General features: G+C 49.4%; 1 protein-coding gene and 1 long non-coding RNA gene across 2 annotated transcripts; one reads left to right on the top strand and one right to left on the bottom strand.

Moving 5' to 3' along the window:
• Positions 1 to 301: 301 nt before the first annotated feature.
• Positions 302 to 14,486, bottom strand: UBE2L6 (ubiquitin conjugating enzyme E2 L6). Its single transcript, NM_001246215.1, is given in 4 exon segments — positions 302 to 453; positions 2,439 to 2,625; positions 10,206 to 10,301; positions 14,460 to 14,486. Coding segments are annotated over 4 exon segments (462 nt in total).
• LOC146405110 (uncharacterized) lies at positions 7,254 to 13,898 on the top strand. Its single transcript, XR_014836589.1, has 3 exons — positions 7,254 to 7,354; positions 8,528 to 8,664; positions 12,836 to 13,898. It is a non-coding gene; the product is annotated as an uncharacterized LOC146405110 (long non-coding RNA).
• Positions 14,487 to 15,860: the final 1,374 nt, after the last annotated feature.

Genomic DNA, 15,860 nt, shown 5'->3' with positions numbered 1-15,860 from the left:
CTGGCCTGTGACTCTGCAAACCTCGATGTCCCTGGCTCTGGAGCAGAAAAAGGGAGTGGGACAAGCGCACCTGTGGGCCCTGGGTCCACATACCACAAACATCTGTACCCCCCCCCATACACACACCTGCGCGTTCACACACGGACACACACGCACACACACACACTAATGACTAACAGCCTACAAGGGAAAACTTGGAAGAAGTGAGCAGGATCACAAAGGGGCTCTGGCTCCCCATCCGTGCGGTATGTCCGTCCATCACGCAGAGAGGATCTGGTGCAGAGACGGGTCACGGGCAGAGTTAGGAGGGCCGGTCCACTCCGAACTGGAGGGTGAACTCTTCGGCCTTCCTGTTGAACAGCTCCGGGTCCTGGGTCAGCTGGTCGGCGAGCTCCACCCGAAGGGGCTGCCCCGGCTCTGGTCTATTCACCAGCACGTTGAGGGCCTCCAGGACTGGGGAGAGAGGTCAGATCCCGACATCAGGACGGAAAGTAAAAATCCTGGGAAGAAGGTGGTGGTTCCCTCCCTCCCCCACGCCCCACCCCCGCCACCAAAATGCCACGCTCACTCTGTGGGGGGGACCCCCACCCCACCCCCGCAGGAGGGTCCATGTCGCAGGATGGCTCTACAACCGCATCCAAGGCCCCTCACCATCTTCGCTGATGATGCCCAAAGCCCTGCCTGGTTATATCAGCAGTTTTCTAACTGATTCATAGTGTCACAGAAGCTTCTCATCACGGGGAGAAAAATGGAGTTTCTGAGTTCTATCCCCTTTCAACAAGAACTACTCTGCTCTCCCGTTTTTGTTTTCCTTTTTGGTTTTTGTTTTGTCTTTTGAGGGCCATACCTGTGGCATATGGAAGTTCCCGGCTACGGGTTGAACGGGAGCTACAGCTGCCAGCCTATGCCACAGCCATAGCAATGCAGCATCTGAGCCACGTCTGCGAGCTACACCACAGCTCATGGCAACACGGGATCCTTAACCCACTGAGCAAGGCCAGGGATCGAACCCGCAACCTCATGGATCCTAGTCGGGTTCTTTAACCACTGAGCCATGAAGGGAGCTCCCATAGCAGCACTTTTTACAATAGGTAAGATGTGGAAGCAACCTAAATGTCCATCGACAGATCAAAAGATAAAGATGTGGTGTGTGTATACACACACACACATACATACACACAACAGAATATTACTCAGCCGTAAAAAAGAACGAAATAATGTCATTTGCAGCAAAATGGCTGGACCTAGAGATTGTCATACTAAGTGAGTTAAGTCAGACAAAGACAAATATCATGATATCCCTTGTATGTGGAATCTAAAATATGATACAAATGAACTTGTTCACAAAACAGAAACAGATTCACGGACATAGAAAACAAACTTGTGGTTACTAAAGGGGAAAGGGGAAGAGAGGGATAAATCAGGAGATGGGATTAGCAGATACAAACTACTATAAAACTAACACACCACTGTAAATACATTATATTTCAATCTTTAAAAAAGTGAATTTTTTTTTGGCCATGCCCCCGGTACGGGGAAGTTCCTAGGCCCGGGACTGAACCTGCCCCACAGCAGCAACCGGAGCCACAGCAGTGACAATGCCAGATCCTTAACCCACAGAGCCACCAGTGAATGCCACTGAAAGTGAATTTTTAAAAAATGACATTTGTGGGGTTCTCTTCTGGTTCAGTGGGTTAAGAATCTGGTGTTTTCACTGCAGCAGTTTTGGCTGCTGCCGTGGCTCGGGTTTAGTCCTTGGCCTAGGAACTTCCATATGCTGCAAATGCAGCAAAAAAAAAAAAAAAAAAAAAAGCATGCAAAGCTCTCAGCACAGTGCCAAAAATGTTTAATTAAGTCATGTGTATTAGCATTATTAGGCCAATCCCCTCAGCTGTCATGTAGGGCACTGAACCCTGGAAATAACAGAGACTACACCAAGGTCCCTGGGTGGCCTTACTTATCCCAAGCCCTACCTGCTACAGCCCAGCTCCTTCCCTCAGCAACACTGCTCTGCGCACCTGCCCAGGTATGAGAACAGAGTCAGGAGCAGGTCAGCCAGCTCAGGATCTCAGAATGCATCCCTGCTTTCTGACAACAGGCTCAGCTGAGATGCACACATTTTTTTTTTTTTTTTTTTTTTGTCTTTTTACAGCCGTGCCTACAACATATAGAGGTTCCCAGGCTAGGGATCTGATCAGAGCTACAGCTGCCAGCCTACGCCACAGCCACAGCCACACCGGATCCTTAACCCACTGAGCAAGGCCAGAGATCAAACCTGAGTCCTCCTGGATACTAGTTGGGTTCGTTAACCACTGAGCCACGATGGGAATGCCTAGACTCACAATTTTTATCTCCTCCCTTCTGGGCTATTCTAACTCAAAAGCGGTCCTCTGACCCCATCCAGCATGGGTCCCTTCCTCTGGCAGGGCCCAGCCCACCTTGGCAGGTCTTGGTGCAGGGCTTCCAGTTCTCGTTGCTGATGATGGGCAGACACACCTGGCCTTCGCTGTCCACGTTGGGGTGGTAGATCCTAGTTGTAAACGTCACCGTCGGGGGCTTGAATGGGTACTCCTCTGGGAAGCTGATGCGAAGGTTGAAGGCCCTGAGGTTGTAGGGCGGTTTCTCCTGGGCAAGAGAAGGGCCACTCTGAAAAGCTCATTTTCCTCCTAGGCCCTTGGTCTGGGTTCCCCCTCTCCCTGCCCCCCACCCTAGGGTCCCAGGCATCCTCTGTTCCACTCCGAGGAAGACCCATAAACAGGGACACCCATGGCACCTGTATTCACCTGGCAACTGAGCTGTGGATTCATGAAAGAGTGGAGTCCCAAAAGGACACGGGGCCTGGCAGTCCCAAGAGCTAGACCCTGGCTTTTGCAGTGCAACCAACAACCAGCTGCCTCTCATCCCTAAGCCTCAGGTTCCTCTTTTGAAAAATAGGTCAAGTTTGGTTAGATGAGCCCTAAAGACCATCTCATCTTCTTTTTATTATATTGATAATTACACTAATTTTTATTATATATCATTTATATATATATATCACTTGTAAATTTATATCTACACTTTTCCAGATTTATTGAAATATAACTGCCATATATCACTAAGTTTAAGTTCCCGTTGTGGCTCAGTGGAAATGAAGCTGACTGGTATACACGAGGATGCAGGTTTGATCCAGTGGGTTAAAGGATCCATCATTGCTGTGAGCTGTGGTGTCGGTCTCAGACTCGGCACAGATCCTGTGTTGCTATGGCTGTGGTGTAAGTTGGCAGCAGTAGCTCCAATTCGACCCCTAGCCTGGGAACTTCCATATGCCTCAGGTGTGGCCCTAAAAAGCCAAAATAACAATAATAACAATAATAATAAGGTGTACAGCATGATGGTTTGATTTAAATACATTGTGCTTCTTAGGGCCACACTCACAGCATATGGAGGTTCCCAGGCTAGGGGTTGAATTGGAGCTACAGCTGCTGGCCTATGCCACAGCCACAGAAATGCAAGATCCAGGCTGCGTCTGCAACCTACAACACAGCTCATGGCAACACCGGATCCCAGACTCACTGAGCAAGGCCAGGGATCGAACCTGCATCCTCATGGATACTAGTCAGATTTGTTTCTGCTGCACCACAATAAGAACTAAATATACTGTGAAATGATGACCACAGTAGGTTCAGCTGACATCCACCTTCTCATAAGATAATAATAAAAAAAAAAAAAGAAAGAAAAAGAAAAAAGAAAAAATTTTTTCTCCTTGTGATGAGAGCACTTAGGATTTATTCTCAACAATTTTCCTGCGTATCACACTGTGGTGTTAGCTGTAGTCATGTTATACAATACATCCCAAGTCATTATCTACAACTGCAAGTTTGTACCTTTTGTCTGCCTTCATCCAATTTTCCCTTCCCCCACCCTCCACCTCTGGCAACCAGAGGTCTGATCTCTTTTCCTATGAGTTTTGTTTTTAGATTTCTCATATAAGTAAGATCACACAATATTTATCTTTCTCTGTCTGACTTATTTCACTTAGCATAATGCCTTTAAGTCCATTCATGTTGCTGCAAACAGTCAACTAGCTTTAACATCTGAGAATTATGGAAGAGAAGGATGGACATTTTTCTTTTTTTAATGCCTGCACCCGTGGCACATGGAAGTTCCTGGGCCAGGGGTCCAATCAGAGCTGCAGCTGCTGGCCTACACCACAGCCAGAGCAATGCCAGATCCAAGCCCTATGTGTAGCTCGTGGCAAAGCTGGATACTTAACCCACTGAGGGAGGCCAGGGATCGAACCTGCGTCCCCAAGGGTACTAGTCAAGCTCTTAACCCACTGAGCTACAATGGGAACACGGATAGACACTTTCTCTTAGGGAGCTCTTAGCAAGTACAGGAGAATGTCATTGCTGGGTGCTTGGAAAAGGAGAAAATAAGGAAATCAAAAAAAGTCAGGGGCTCGGGAAAGAAATTCTGCAGCCACTGTGGAAAACGATATGGCGGTTCCTCAAAAAATTAAACAGAATTACCATATGATCAAGCACTTCTACTTCGTAGTATCTATTCAGAAAAACTCAAAGCAGAGACTCGAACGGGTATTTGTACACCCAGGTTCATAGCTGGGTGGGTCACGGCAGCATAAGACTGAAACAACCCAAACATCCATCAACAGATGAATATATTAATCGCATGTGGCATATCCATGCAATGGAGTATTATTCCACCTTAAAAAGGTAGGACAGGAGTTCCCGTCGTGGCGCAGTGGTTAACAAATCCAACTAGGAACCATGAGGTTTCGGGTTCGATCCCTGACCTTGCCCAGTGGGTTAAGGATCCAGCATTGCCATGAGCTGGTGTGTAAGTCACAGACGCAGCTTGGATCTGGCATTGCTGTGGAGTAGGCTGGCACCTATAGCTCCAATTCAGCCCCTTGCCTGGGAATCTCCATATGCCATGGGTGCAACCCTAAAAAAAAAAAAAAAAAAAAAAAAAAAAAAAAAAAGCAAGGACATTCTGATAAATGCTGCAGCACAAATAAATTCTGAAGACCTTATGCTACGTGAAGAAAGCTAGACAAAAAAAAAAAAAAGAACAGGAGTTCATGTCATGGCTCAGTAGTTAACAAATCTGATTAGTAACCGTGAGGTTGCAGGTTTGATCCCTGGCCTTACTCAGTGGGTTAAGGATCCGGCATTGCCGTGAACTGTGGTGTAGGCCGCAGACACGGCTAGGATCCCGCGTTGCTGTGGCTCTGGTGTAGGCTGGCAGCTACAGCTCCGATTAGACCCCTAGCCTGGGAACCTCCATATGCCGCACCAGTGCGGCCCTAGAAAAGACAGAAAAACAAACAAACAAACAAACAAAAACCCAAATATTGTATGATTCCATTTATTTAAGGTACCTAGAATAGTCAAATTCATTGACATAAAACAGAAAATTAGTTACCTAGTGCTGGAGGGAGGGAGGAATGGGGAGTTAGTGTTTAATGGACACAGGGTTCTGGTTCTGGAGATGCTGATGGTTGCACAACAATGTGCATGTACTTAGTGTCACTGAACCAAAAACATAAAAATAGTTTAGGTGGTAATACTGTTATGTCTATTTTACTGAGGTTAAAAAAAAAAAAAAAGAGGGAGCTCCCATTGTGGCTCAGCAGAAATGAATCCAACTAGTATCCATGAAGATGCAGGTTTGATCCCTGGCTTCCCTCAGTGAGTTAAGGATCTGGTGTTGCTGTGAGCTATAGTGTAGGTTGCAGACACGGCTCAGACCCCGAGTTGCTGTGGCTGTGGTGCAGACCAGCAGCTGTAGCTCCGATTTGACCCCTAGCCTGGGAACTTCCACATGCTGTGGGTGCAGTCCTAAAAAGCAAAAATAAATAAATAAAATAAATACCATTTCTGTATTAAAAAAAAGAAAGAAAGAAAGAAATCAGAGCTGGTGTGACCAAGGATTGCCAGGGGCCAGCAGAAGACACACTAGACTTCTAGCAACCTGAAGATTTTCCTGGGCACCTACTCTGTGCCACCCTGTGCCAAGGGCTGGACACACATTAGCCCATGCTGCACAGTGTAGGGGTTATACAGACTTTGGAGCCACCCTGCTTGAGTGTGAATCTTGGCTCTGCCACTTTCTAGCTGTGTGACCTTAGGCAAGTAACTTAACCTCCCTGGGTTTTTCTATAAGGAAAGAATAACAGACTTCTTCCTAGGGCTTCTGTGGGTATTAAATGAGTTAATTTATGTGAAGGGCTTAGAATAGGGTCTGGCACATGGCAAGCACTATGCATGTGCCAGCTATCAGGATAAGTACCATGAAAACTCATAAGTAGAAATTTCCCTGGTGGTAGAATGGGTTAAGGATCCAGCACTGTCACTGCTGTGGTGCAGATTTGATTCCTGGCCCAGGAACTTCTGCATGCCACAAGTATGGCAGAAAGAAAGAAAAAAGGAAAAGAGAGAGGAAGAAAGGAAGGAAGGAAGGAAAGAAAGAAAACCCATGAGTATTAGCATTATAAGCGAGCTAGTGCCTGTGGGGCTTCTAGGCACTCAAGTCTTTCTGTGTCCTGCATTTCTTGTTTTTAGGGAATAAATTCAGCCTCCGTGACCTTCCCTGAGTTCCAAAGGGCAACTGCTAATCAGGGAAGGGAGGAGATGCAGAGACCTGGGAGGAGTCATCAAGAGACAAAAGCGCAGCCTTGGGTCAGGGTCCTGGTTCCTCCTTAATGAATAAACATTAACAATGTATTTGAGCCTTTCTGAAGATCTAAAACCCCCAACAAATGGAAGAACTACTTGATGAAGCAGTCTTCATTCTGGGAAGGAGGAGGACCACCAGAACCAGGCCTGGGGGCCCCTAAATAGCAGCTTTGAAAGACAATGCAAGCTTGCCTCTACCCTGATCTTCTTCCGCAGCCCTGTTTTCCATTCCCCAAACTATAAAGCAACCTCCTGGGAGTTCCCATCGTGGTGCAGAGGAAATGAACCTGACTAGGAACCATGAGGTGGCGAGTTCGATCCCTGGCCTCACTCAGTGGATTAAGGATCTGGCATTGCTGTGGCTGTGGTGTAGGCCCGCAGCTGTAGCTCTGATTGGACCCCTAGCCTGGGAACCTCCGTATGCACGAGTGTGGCCCTAAAAAGCAACAAAACAAACAAACAAAAAAACCCACCTCCTAATCCCTTACAGAGGGGGCACAGTCTTTAAGGCAGTGGCCTGCTGTGGCCCCCTTTGCCTGGCAAAGCAGTAAAGCTATTTTTTCCTCCTTCACCCAGAACTCTGTCTCCGAATTTCTACTCCGCAACAGCAGACAGAGGCCGAGTTTCGGCAACAGCATCTCCATTTTCAGATGCAGAAACTCAAGTCCAGTGTACATGTAAGCCACATGCCGGGGGGGAGGGGGGGGGCAGTAACCGCACTGGGATGGGAACTCAGCACTGGCGACTCGACCTCTCCACAAATGAGCACCACTCTCCAAGTCCAGGCTGGGGGTAGGGGGGTGACCCCAGGACAGAGCACAGGAGCCTTCGGGCTGATTCCAAAAGCTCCAAATCCTTTAAGAACTTTCGTTATAGAGAAGAAAGGACAAAGACAGTCAGAATGACATACACATTTAAGTTCAGAGTCCAGGTTTTAAGAGAGTTCCTCTTCCTTAGCAGAAGGCAAAGAAGAAGCCTGAGTGGTCTTGGGTGTGTCTGAGATAAGAGCAAGGACAACTGCTGGGCAGATAAAGAAAATGTTTTAGTTTTCAAGTTCTGGATAATAATAAGGCCTGGGACCTGGGAAGTAGACATAAGATCAAGGGTGAGGCCTTAGAAAAGGATGGGAGAGGAGTTCCCCAGTGGCTCAGCGGGTTAAGGATCCAGTGTTGTCCCTGCTGTGGCATGGGTTCAATCCCTGGCCTGAGAACTTCTGCATACTGTGGGTGCAGCCAAAAAGAAAAAAAGAAAGGGAGTTCCCGTAGTGGCACAGTGGTTAACGAATCCGACTAGGAACCATGAGGTTGCGGGTTCGGTCCCTGCCCTTGCTCAGTGGGTTAATGATCCGGCGTTGCTGTGAGCTGTGGTGTAGGTGGCAGACGCGGCTCGGATCCCGCGTGGCTGTGGCTCTGGCGTAGGCCGGTGGCTACAGCTCCGATTCAACCCCTAGCCTGGGAATCTCCATATGCCGCGGGAGCAGCCCAAAGAAATAGCAACAACAACAACAACAACAAAAGACAAAAAAAAAAAAAAAAGAAAGAAAAGAAAAGAAAAAGAAAGAAGAAAAATGTACAGGAGAGCGTCTGTGTGTCCTTCTGCCGGGGCTGCATGCTGGGCTGCCTGGGTCTCAACAGAGGAAGGAGATGGTGGAGCCACGGCGCTGAGACGCCTGGGCATGCATGCCAGCTCCATCTCGTGCAGCGGAACAGTTCTGGGACTCAGTTTCCTCATCTGTAACATCAGGATGTTGGACCAGACAGAGGGCTTCACACCACACCTTAGGATCAGCTAAGAAAGTCCTACTTCCTCCCAAGTTCCAGGTTAAATAAAGAATTCTGCTCTTCTTCCAGCCTAGCGCAGGTGGACTGTTTCAGCCCAGCACCCCACAGGACAGGGGTTCCAGTGTCGGCCTGACTCAAGCTCTTGTCCATTGTTCTGGACCACAGTTGAAGGAGAAGATGGCCCAGCCTAGGCCACTGCCTTGTCGGTAAGAAGTCCAAATCCTAAATAATCAAGTGACTTGTTCCCATTACATTCCAAAGAGCTAATACAAAGCTTAATTGTTTCCATTTTTACTTCTGAGTATCCAAAGGCAGATAGATGAATTTCTCAAAGAAAGTATCTGTGGTCATTAATAATTAATGATAAAATAGACATCCTGCACTTTGATAGATCCTTTAGGATAATATGTACATATTTTTCGTCTTGTTAGGGCCATACCCACAGCATGTAGAAGTTCCCAGGCTAGGGGGTGAATTAGAGCTACAGCTGCTGGCCTATACCACAGCCACAGCAACGCGGGATCCGAGCTTGTCTATGACCTACGCCACAGCTCACAGCAACACTGGATCCTCAACCCACCGAGCAAAGCCAGGGATCAAACCTTCGTTCTATGAATACTAACTGGATTCTTTACTGATGAGCTACGACGGAACTCCTAGAATAGTATTTCCAAAGCCAGATTCTATCAAGATGATCTCTACTGTAGAGAAAAATCAGGATAGTAGAGATGAATTATGTATTGGCATACATAAAAATGATTTTCTGAAATATGATTTTTACTTTTTATTTATTTAGTTTTTTATTTTGGCTGTGCTCAAGGCATGAGGAAGTTCTCAGGCCAAGGATCGAACCTCAGCCACAGCAGTGACAACAATGGATCCTTAACCCACTAAGCCACCAGGAAACTCCTAAAATACGAATTTTTTTTTTTTTTTGACAGCACCTGCAGCATGTGGAAGTTTCTGGGCCAGGGACAAAACGCTCACCACAACAACCCCAAGCAGTGACAATGCTGGATCCTTAACCCACTGAACCACAAGAGAGCTCCTTGAGATACAATTTTTAAAAGGAAACCAAATACAATTTAAGTCTGAGGAATAAATTCTACCAACCGTGGGAGAAAGGACATTTATCCCTACCCCCTGACAAAGGTCTAAGAGGGCTTTCTTTCTTTCGTTTTTTTTTTTTTTTTTTTTTTTTTTTTGTCTTTTTGCCATTTCTTGGGCTGCTCCTGAGGCATGTGGAGGTTCCCAGGCTAGGGGTCGAATCGGAGCCGTAGCCGCCGGCCTATGCCAGAGCCACAGCAGTGCAGGATCCAAGCCGCGTCTGCAACCTACACCACGGCTCACGGCAACGCTGGATCCTTTAACCCACTGAGCAAGGCCAGGGATCGAACCCGCAACCTCATGGTTCCTAGTCGGATTTGCTAACCACTGAGCCACGATGGGAACTCCTAAGAGGGCTTTCTTTCCTTTCTTCCTTTGGATGCCCTTTGACTGCTGAAGCGTCCATCATGGGCTTGGTAGCTACTGAATTGGGGAAGGGAGTCTCCTATTAAGTACAAAAGCCTTTTAGCCTCTTCATCAGTCGGCCCTGACCTCAGAAGCTATCAGTCCAGAGAGAGAACCCCCCTACCAACGATCCCAGCCGGTGGAAAAGAGGGTACTAACGCAGAGACAGTTCTTGCCCCAACCCTCCCTGGCCTATGTGGCCCCAGCCAGAGGCCACGGTCCCCTGGATACTCACAGGCAGGAGGAGCGCGTGCCACACCAACACGTTGGCATCATCGCTGAACAGCTTCCCGAGGTACCTGGGAAGCTCCTTCTGAAGATCCTCCAGCTCCTGAAAGGAGGACAGCACGTGGGCAGTTGGCCTAGTCTCCCCTGCTTCGCACCCCTCACCCCATCCCAAGCTGCCCCAAGTCCCAAACAGGACACCCCAGGGGACAGAAGCTGACAAGGTCAGAGCCCCCATTGACCGAGCTTGATATGTGTCGGGCACAGTGCTTGATGCTTTCAATGAATCCCTTGATTTTTAGCCTCACCAGCTCTTTGGCTACCAGAAGGGAGGGCAGATGCATATCACTGCTTCCAGAAAAGACAACTCAGGAGTAAACTCCCTTAGCAGCCGTCTCTTCGGAAACCAAGCTCCTTAACGTGTCGTCTTATCCTCCTCCTGGAGAGTCACAAGGTCCTCCCTCCCTTTCATGGCACCCACTGAGCATCCAACATGACAATGTGCCTTTATGGTGCTCTGGGCAGAGCGGGCAGCAAAGACACCACCCTGTCCCAGTCAAATTCCTCCAGACCAGGCCTGGGGAGGGACAATGACTCCGGCAGAGCAGAGCAGGGGAGAATTTTACACCTGGGCAGAAAAGCAAAGAGACAAGCATTGACTTCCCTTCCCAGATACGCTGCCCAGTCACCCAGACATCACTGAGTTCTCCCAACAGCCCCCTCCTCAACAGCATCCTCTGTCGATATCTGACTAAGTCAGGCCCCAGCCCCTGAGAACTTCATCACAGTAACGGAAGAAACACGAATGTGATTATGTGAATGATGTGGGGATAGATAATGGAGAAGGAGAGGAGAGAGGAGCAGGAGAGCACTGTGAGTGGGGCCATGTGGCATGAATAGGAGTTCCCCGTGCAGAGAAGGGCCGAGGCAGAGGGCCCAGTTAGAGCAGATGTACACAGCCTGTCTCATGCAGCCGTCACAGTTATTACAGGAAAAGGGTCACAGTCAAGTACATTGGGGAACACTAGGCTAAACAGATTTCTTTCATGCAGGACTTCCCAAAGCCTTTATAGCATGCTACTGTGTATTGCGATTCTCTGAGATGTGAATGCAAGCATGCAGTACTTCTCAAATGTATTAGACCAAGGAACCCCAGTCTCCATCCTGGGGTCCATCCCGTGGGACAACAGACCTTTTTTTTTTTTTTTTTAATGTTTTTTAGGGCTGCACCCATGGCATACAGAGGTTCCCAGGCTAGGAGTCTAATCAGAGCTGCAGCCGCCAGCCTATGCCACAGCCACAGCAATGCCAGACCTGAGCAGTGTCTGTGACCTACACCACAGCTCACGGCAACGTTGGATCCTTAACCCACTGAGCGAGGCCAGGGATTAAACCCTCAACCTCATGGTTCCTAGTCAGATTTGTTAACCACTGAGCCACAATAGGAACTCCTCGCCAACAGACTCTTAAAAATATATTTTCTTGGAGTTCCCATCGTGGCTCAGTGGTAACACACCTGACTAGTACCCATGAGGATGCCGGTTCGATCCCTGGCTTTGCTCAGCAGGTTAAGGATCCAGCATTGCTATGAGCTGTGGTGTAGGTCGCAGACACGGCTGGGATCCCGCATTTCTATGGCTGTGGTGTAGGCTGGCAGCTACAGCTCCAATTCCACCCCTGGCTTGGGAATTTCCATATGCTGCTGGTGCAGCCCTAAAAAGACACAAATATTTATATTTTTCTTTATAAAAAATGTTTAAAATTGAAGTGTAGTTGCTGTATGATATAAGTTACACTGTAAGATGCACAATTTTTAAAGGTTACACCCCATTTATAGTTATAACATATTGGCTATATTCCCTGTGTTGTATAATATCTCCTTGTAGCTTATTTTATACCTAAGAGTTTGTATCTCTTACTCCTCTATCCCTATGTTGCCCGCCCCCCCCTTTCCTCTCCCCTCTGCAATAGACCTCAGGGGAAAAAAAAAAAAAAACTCAACAACAACAAATAAAAAGGTCACATTTTTCTGGACCACCAAACAGGTGGAAAACAGTGGTTCTCAACTAGGGGATTCCTTTACCCCCCACCCCCCACCCCAGAGGTCTGACAATGTCTAGAACCATTTTTGGCTGTCACAAACGGAGAAATGGGGACTTGCTGCTGTGGCGCAGTGGGTTAAGATTCCAACTGCAGGAGTTCCTGTCGTAGCTCAGCAGAAACGAGTCTGACTAGCATCCATGAGGGCGCAGCTTCAATCCCTGGCCTCCCTCAGTGGGTTAAGGATCCGGCATTGCCACAAGCTGTGGTGTAGCCCGCTGATGCAGCTCGGATCTGGCATGGCTGTGGCTGTGGTGTAGGCTAGGGGCTACCGCTCCGATGTGACCCTTAGCCTGGGAACCTCCATGTGCTGTGAGTGCAGCCCTAAGAAAGACCAAAAAAAAAAAAAAATTATCCAGCCCCAAATGTGAGTACTGACAAGGCTGCAAAATTCTGACGTAAACAAAGGCAGAGAGAAAGGTCCCCCAAGCCCGTTTGTTCACAGCGGGGGAGGGGTCTTCTCACATGTGCACCATCTAAACTTTCTCTGCCCCTCCCCAACATACAAACACCCCCTTATCCCTGTTTCTTATCTTTCAGTCCATACGCCAACTCTGTTCACGCCAACAAACTGCATTTTGCACCTTCTGCTTGGAATCTATGACCCTTTCTTCATCTTCTATCCCAAACTAGAAGCATCTCTACTACAAGTCCTAGTTCCAGTATCACTTGTGACTCCTGAGTAAGAATGAACCCCCAGGTTAAACAGAGAAGCTCTGAAATGGTCAGTTTCCCAGCTTCACTAGAACTGGAAGCCCTTGGACTTGATCTGTTTTATATGAGTTCTGTTCAGACTTTCCCAAAGCCTGGGAATGTTGAAACCCAAGCTAGGACACACGCCTCTGTCCTGAGGTCTGTTAGGAAATCATCTGACTCAGAAGAATAGAAAACGAAAGTAGAAGAACCAGTGAAGGAACCTGTGGGTTGGAGCTCCACCAACCAGGGCTCCAGTCCAAGGTCCCTCCCTCGATCTCTATGGGGTGACCCAGGAGAGCCAAGTTATTCTCTCCAAGCCTCAGCTTCCTTATCTGGAAAATGGGGATATATGACTTAGCTCACAGGGATGCTGTGGGAATGAGCTGGAATAACTAATGTAAGCTGCCTGGCACTCATTTAACAGTGCCAGTGCAATAAATACTGGCTCCTCATTCTTTCCCATTTGGCTGGAAAGACCCTCTGGCCCATTTTGCTGCCAATCTCCAGATTTCAGTCCCTCTGTGCTGAGCCTGCTTTGAATGCCTCTATCTGAGATCTTCTCAGAGGCTCAATCACCCACCTCAAGCCTGCCCCCTGCTCTGTACATAGGAGGGGAATTTCCAGGAGACTCAAAGCTTGAGGGGGTATCAGACCCACCTCACCAGAACTGCTCTAACCTTCTCAAACTGTCTCCAATCCCAGCCACAACCTGGGTTTTTCCCACCTCATGGGGGAAACTGTCCCCTCTCCATCCTTCCAGAGGTCACTTCAAATGGCATCCCTGGTTGGAATGAAAGCTCAGTGAGGGCAGGATTTTGGTTCATCTCTGCCTCCAAAACAGGAGCCAGCACAGAGGAGGTATTCAATAACATTTGCAGAACAAATAAACACACCGTCACCTACCCCAGGACATCGCCCTAGCATCTTTTCTTTCCCAGAACAGTCTGAGAACTTTGCTCCTGCCTCCTATTCAGCATCTCATACTTCTCGGGACTCTAACGTAGGTACCAAATTATAGGGCAGGCCATGGGCTATGCCAGGACAAGAACCTTGTCCTGGTTATCTCTGCTCAAAACGCACCCGCCACCACCTCCAGCTGAGGGCCTGTCTCCAAGAAGAAGCCAACGAAGCCTCCCCGCACCTGAGACGCACGCAATTGTTATCACAAGTTTCTGGGAGAAGAAATGAAACTGAAACCAATGGGGGGGGGGCTCATTCCCATCCCCAGCACAGCTCAGGGAGCCAGCGACACCCCCGCTCGATATGCCCTCACCTCCCCAAACTCCAGCTCTGGCCCCTCTCGAAGATTCCCTCTTCCTCTGGGGTGGGAGCGGAGATGGCAGGGATTCAGCCATCCCTGGTACCCAGACAAACAAACGCGCTCGCACTGCTAAGGGAGGGATGGAGGGAAGAGGGACTAGCAAGGCGAGGGGAGCCTTGAGAAAGGGGTCATTCTACACGCGGTTACCTTTGCCACCCGCTTGCTCGCCGTCATCTCGGGACCAGTGTGGGCTCTGTCGGACTCCAGCGAGACTGTGCACCGGCCGGCGGACTCGGCGCTCCCCGCCCCGGGGACCCCACCTCCGGGAGCCCCGCCCACGCTCCTCTCCACCCGCGGGGACTCCGGGCTGGGCGGCCCTGCTTCCCACCGCCTCGGCAGAGCCTAGGAGGCCACGGAGGGGAGGACCCGCCCCGTCCCCGGCGCGGTGGGCTCGGATCCCCGGAACTCTAGCTCTTTTGTCGGCAGACAAGGCGGGCCTGGGAGCGCGCGGCGTTCCGGTTCCCGGCATACCACTGGGGGGCGCCGTGCACCCGGCCGCGAGTGCTCCCGGGCCGGGGTCCGCCCATCCGGGTTCTAATTTCAGCTCCTCCGCCGGAGGCCAAGCCGGGGTCTCCATCAGCTCCGTTAGCCCAGTCGCCGCAGCCGCCCCGAACACACACTCGCCCTAAGAAAATACAGGATGCGTGCTATGCAAACGCAGCTCCGCGACAGGTTGCTCGGGGGCCTCCACCGTCTGACCGCCGCCCTAAGCCTCTCGCGAATTCCAGGAGCCCCCCTGTGCAAACCACTTCCCCAAACCACTCTGGGCCCAATGCTCCATCTCTAAAAATTGGTGGGAGACGGCGTGGACTATAGCCTTTTCAAGGACCCCTCCCCTGGAGGCTTGTGTTCCTTTGTGCTGCCCAGCATTCGGCGGCGGAACTGCAAAGATGTTCCTCCCAAGTGACCGCTTGGTGAAAAGCACCGCAAGGGGGCGCTGTTGGACCCATTCACTTGCTTTAGGGCTTTGGTAGGTTTAATGTTTAAGTGCCTGCTCTGTGGAGGTTTGGGAGACAGTTGGGTAGTGGGGACCCCAAGATGGACTTCAGAGGCTTCCATTATTTTACCATCAGTCCACTACAAATTGCGGGCCTACTGTGTGCCCCAGTACACAACCAAGAGTCTCCACCCCTCTGTGTAAGGGCAGAAACACTTTCCTCCTGGAGGAAGCTGAGGCTGCCTAGGAATAGCAGCCCCTGAGCCCCTAGCAGCATCTGGAGAAGAATCTCTGGTAATAAGGAGACTCTGGGGAAACTGAACCCATCTTCCCCATCCCTTTCAATCCAGAGGAAGGAAATCAGAAAATATTTTGTGCAGGTATTTTGAGTTTTGAGCACAGTTTAGGAAGTTTGTTTTGTTTTTGTTTTTTTGCTTTTTTAGAGCCGCACCCACGGCATATGGAGGCTCGAAGGCTAGGGGTCAAATGGGACCTACAGGAGTTCCCGTCGTGGCGTAGTGGTTAACGAATCCGACTAGGAACCATGAGGTTGCGGGTTCGATCCCTGCCCTTGCTCAGTGGGTTAAGGATCCGGCGTTGCCGTGAGCTGT

The sequence above is a fragment of the Sus scrofa genome, chromosome 2 (assembly GCF_054392235.1).
Source record: "Sus scrofa isolate SSC_HxYL_T2T_F1_AM1 chromosome 2, Sscrofa_HxYL_maternal_Yorkshire_Landrace_v2.0, whole genome shotgun sequence".
Taxonomy (NCBI): Eukaryota; Metazoa; Chordata; class Mammalia; order Artiodactyla; family Suidae; genus Sus; species Sus scrofa.
Note: the sequence above shows the minus strand (reverse complement) of the source record. Positions and strands in the feature narration are given on the sequence as shown.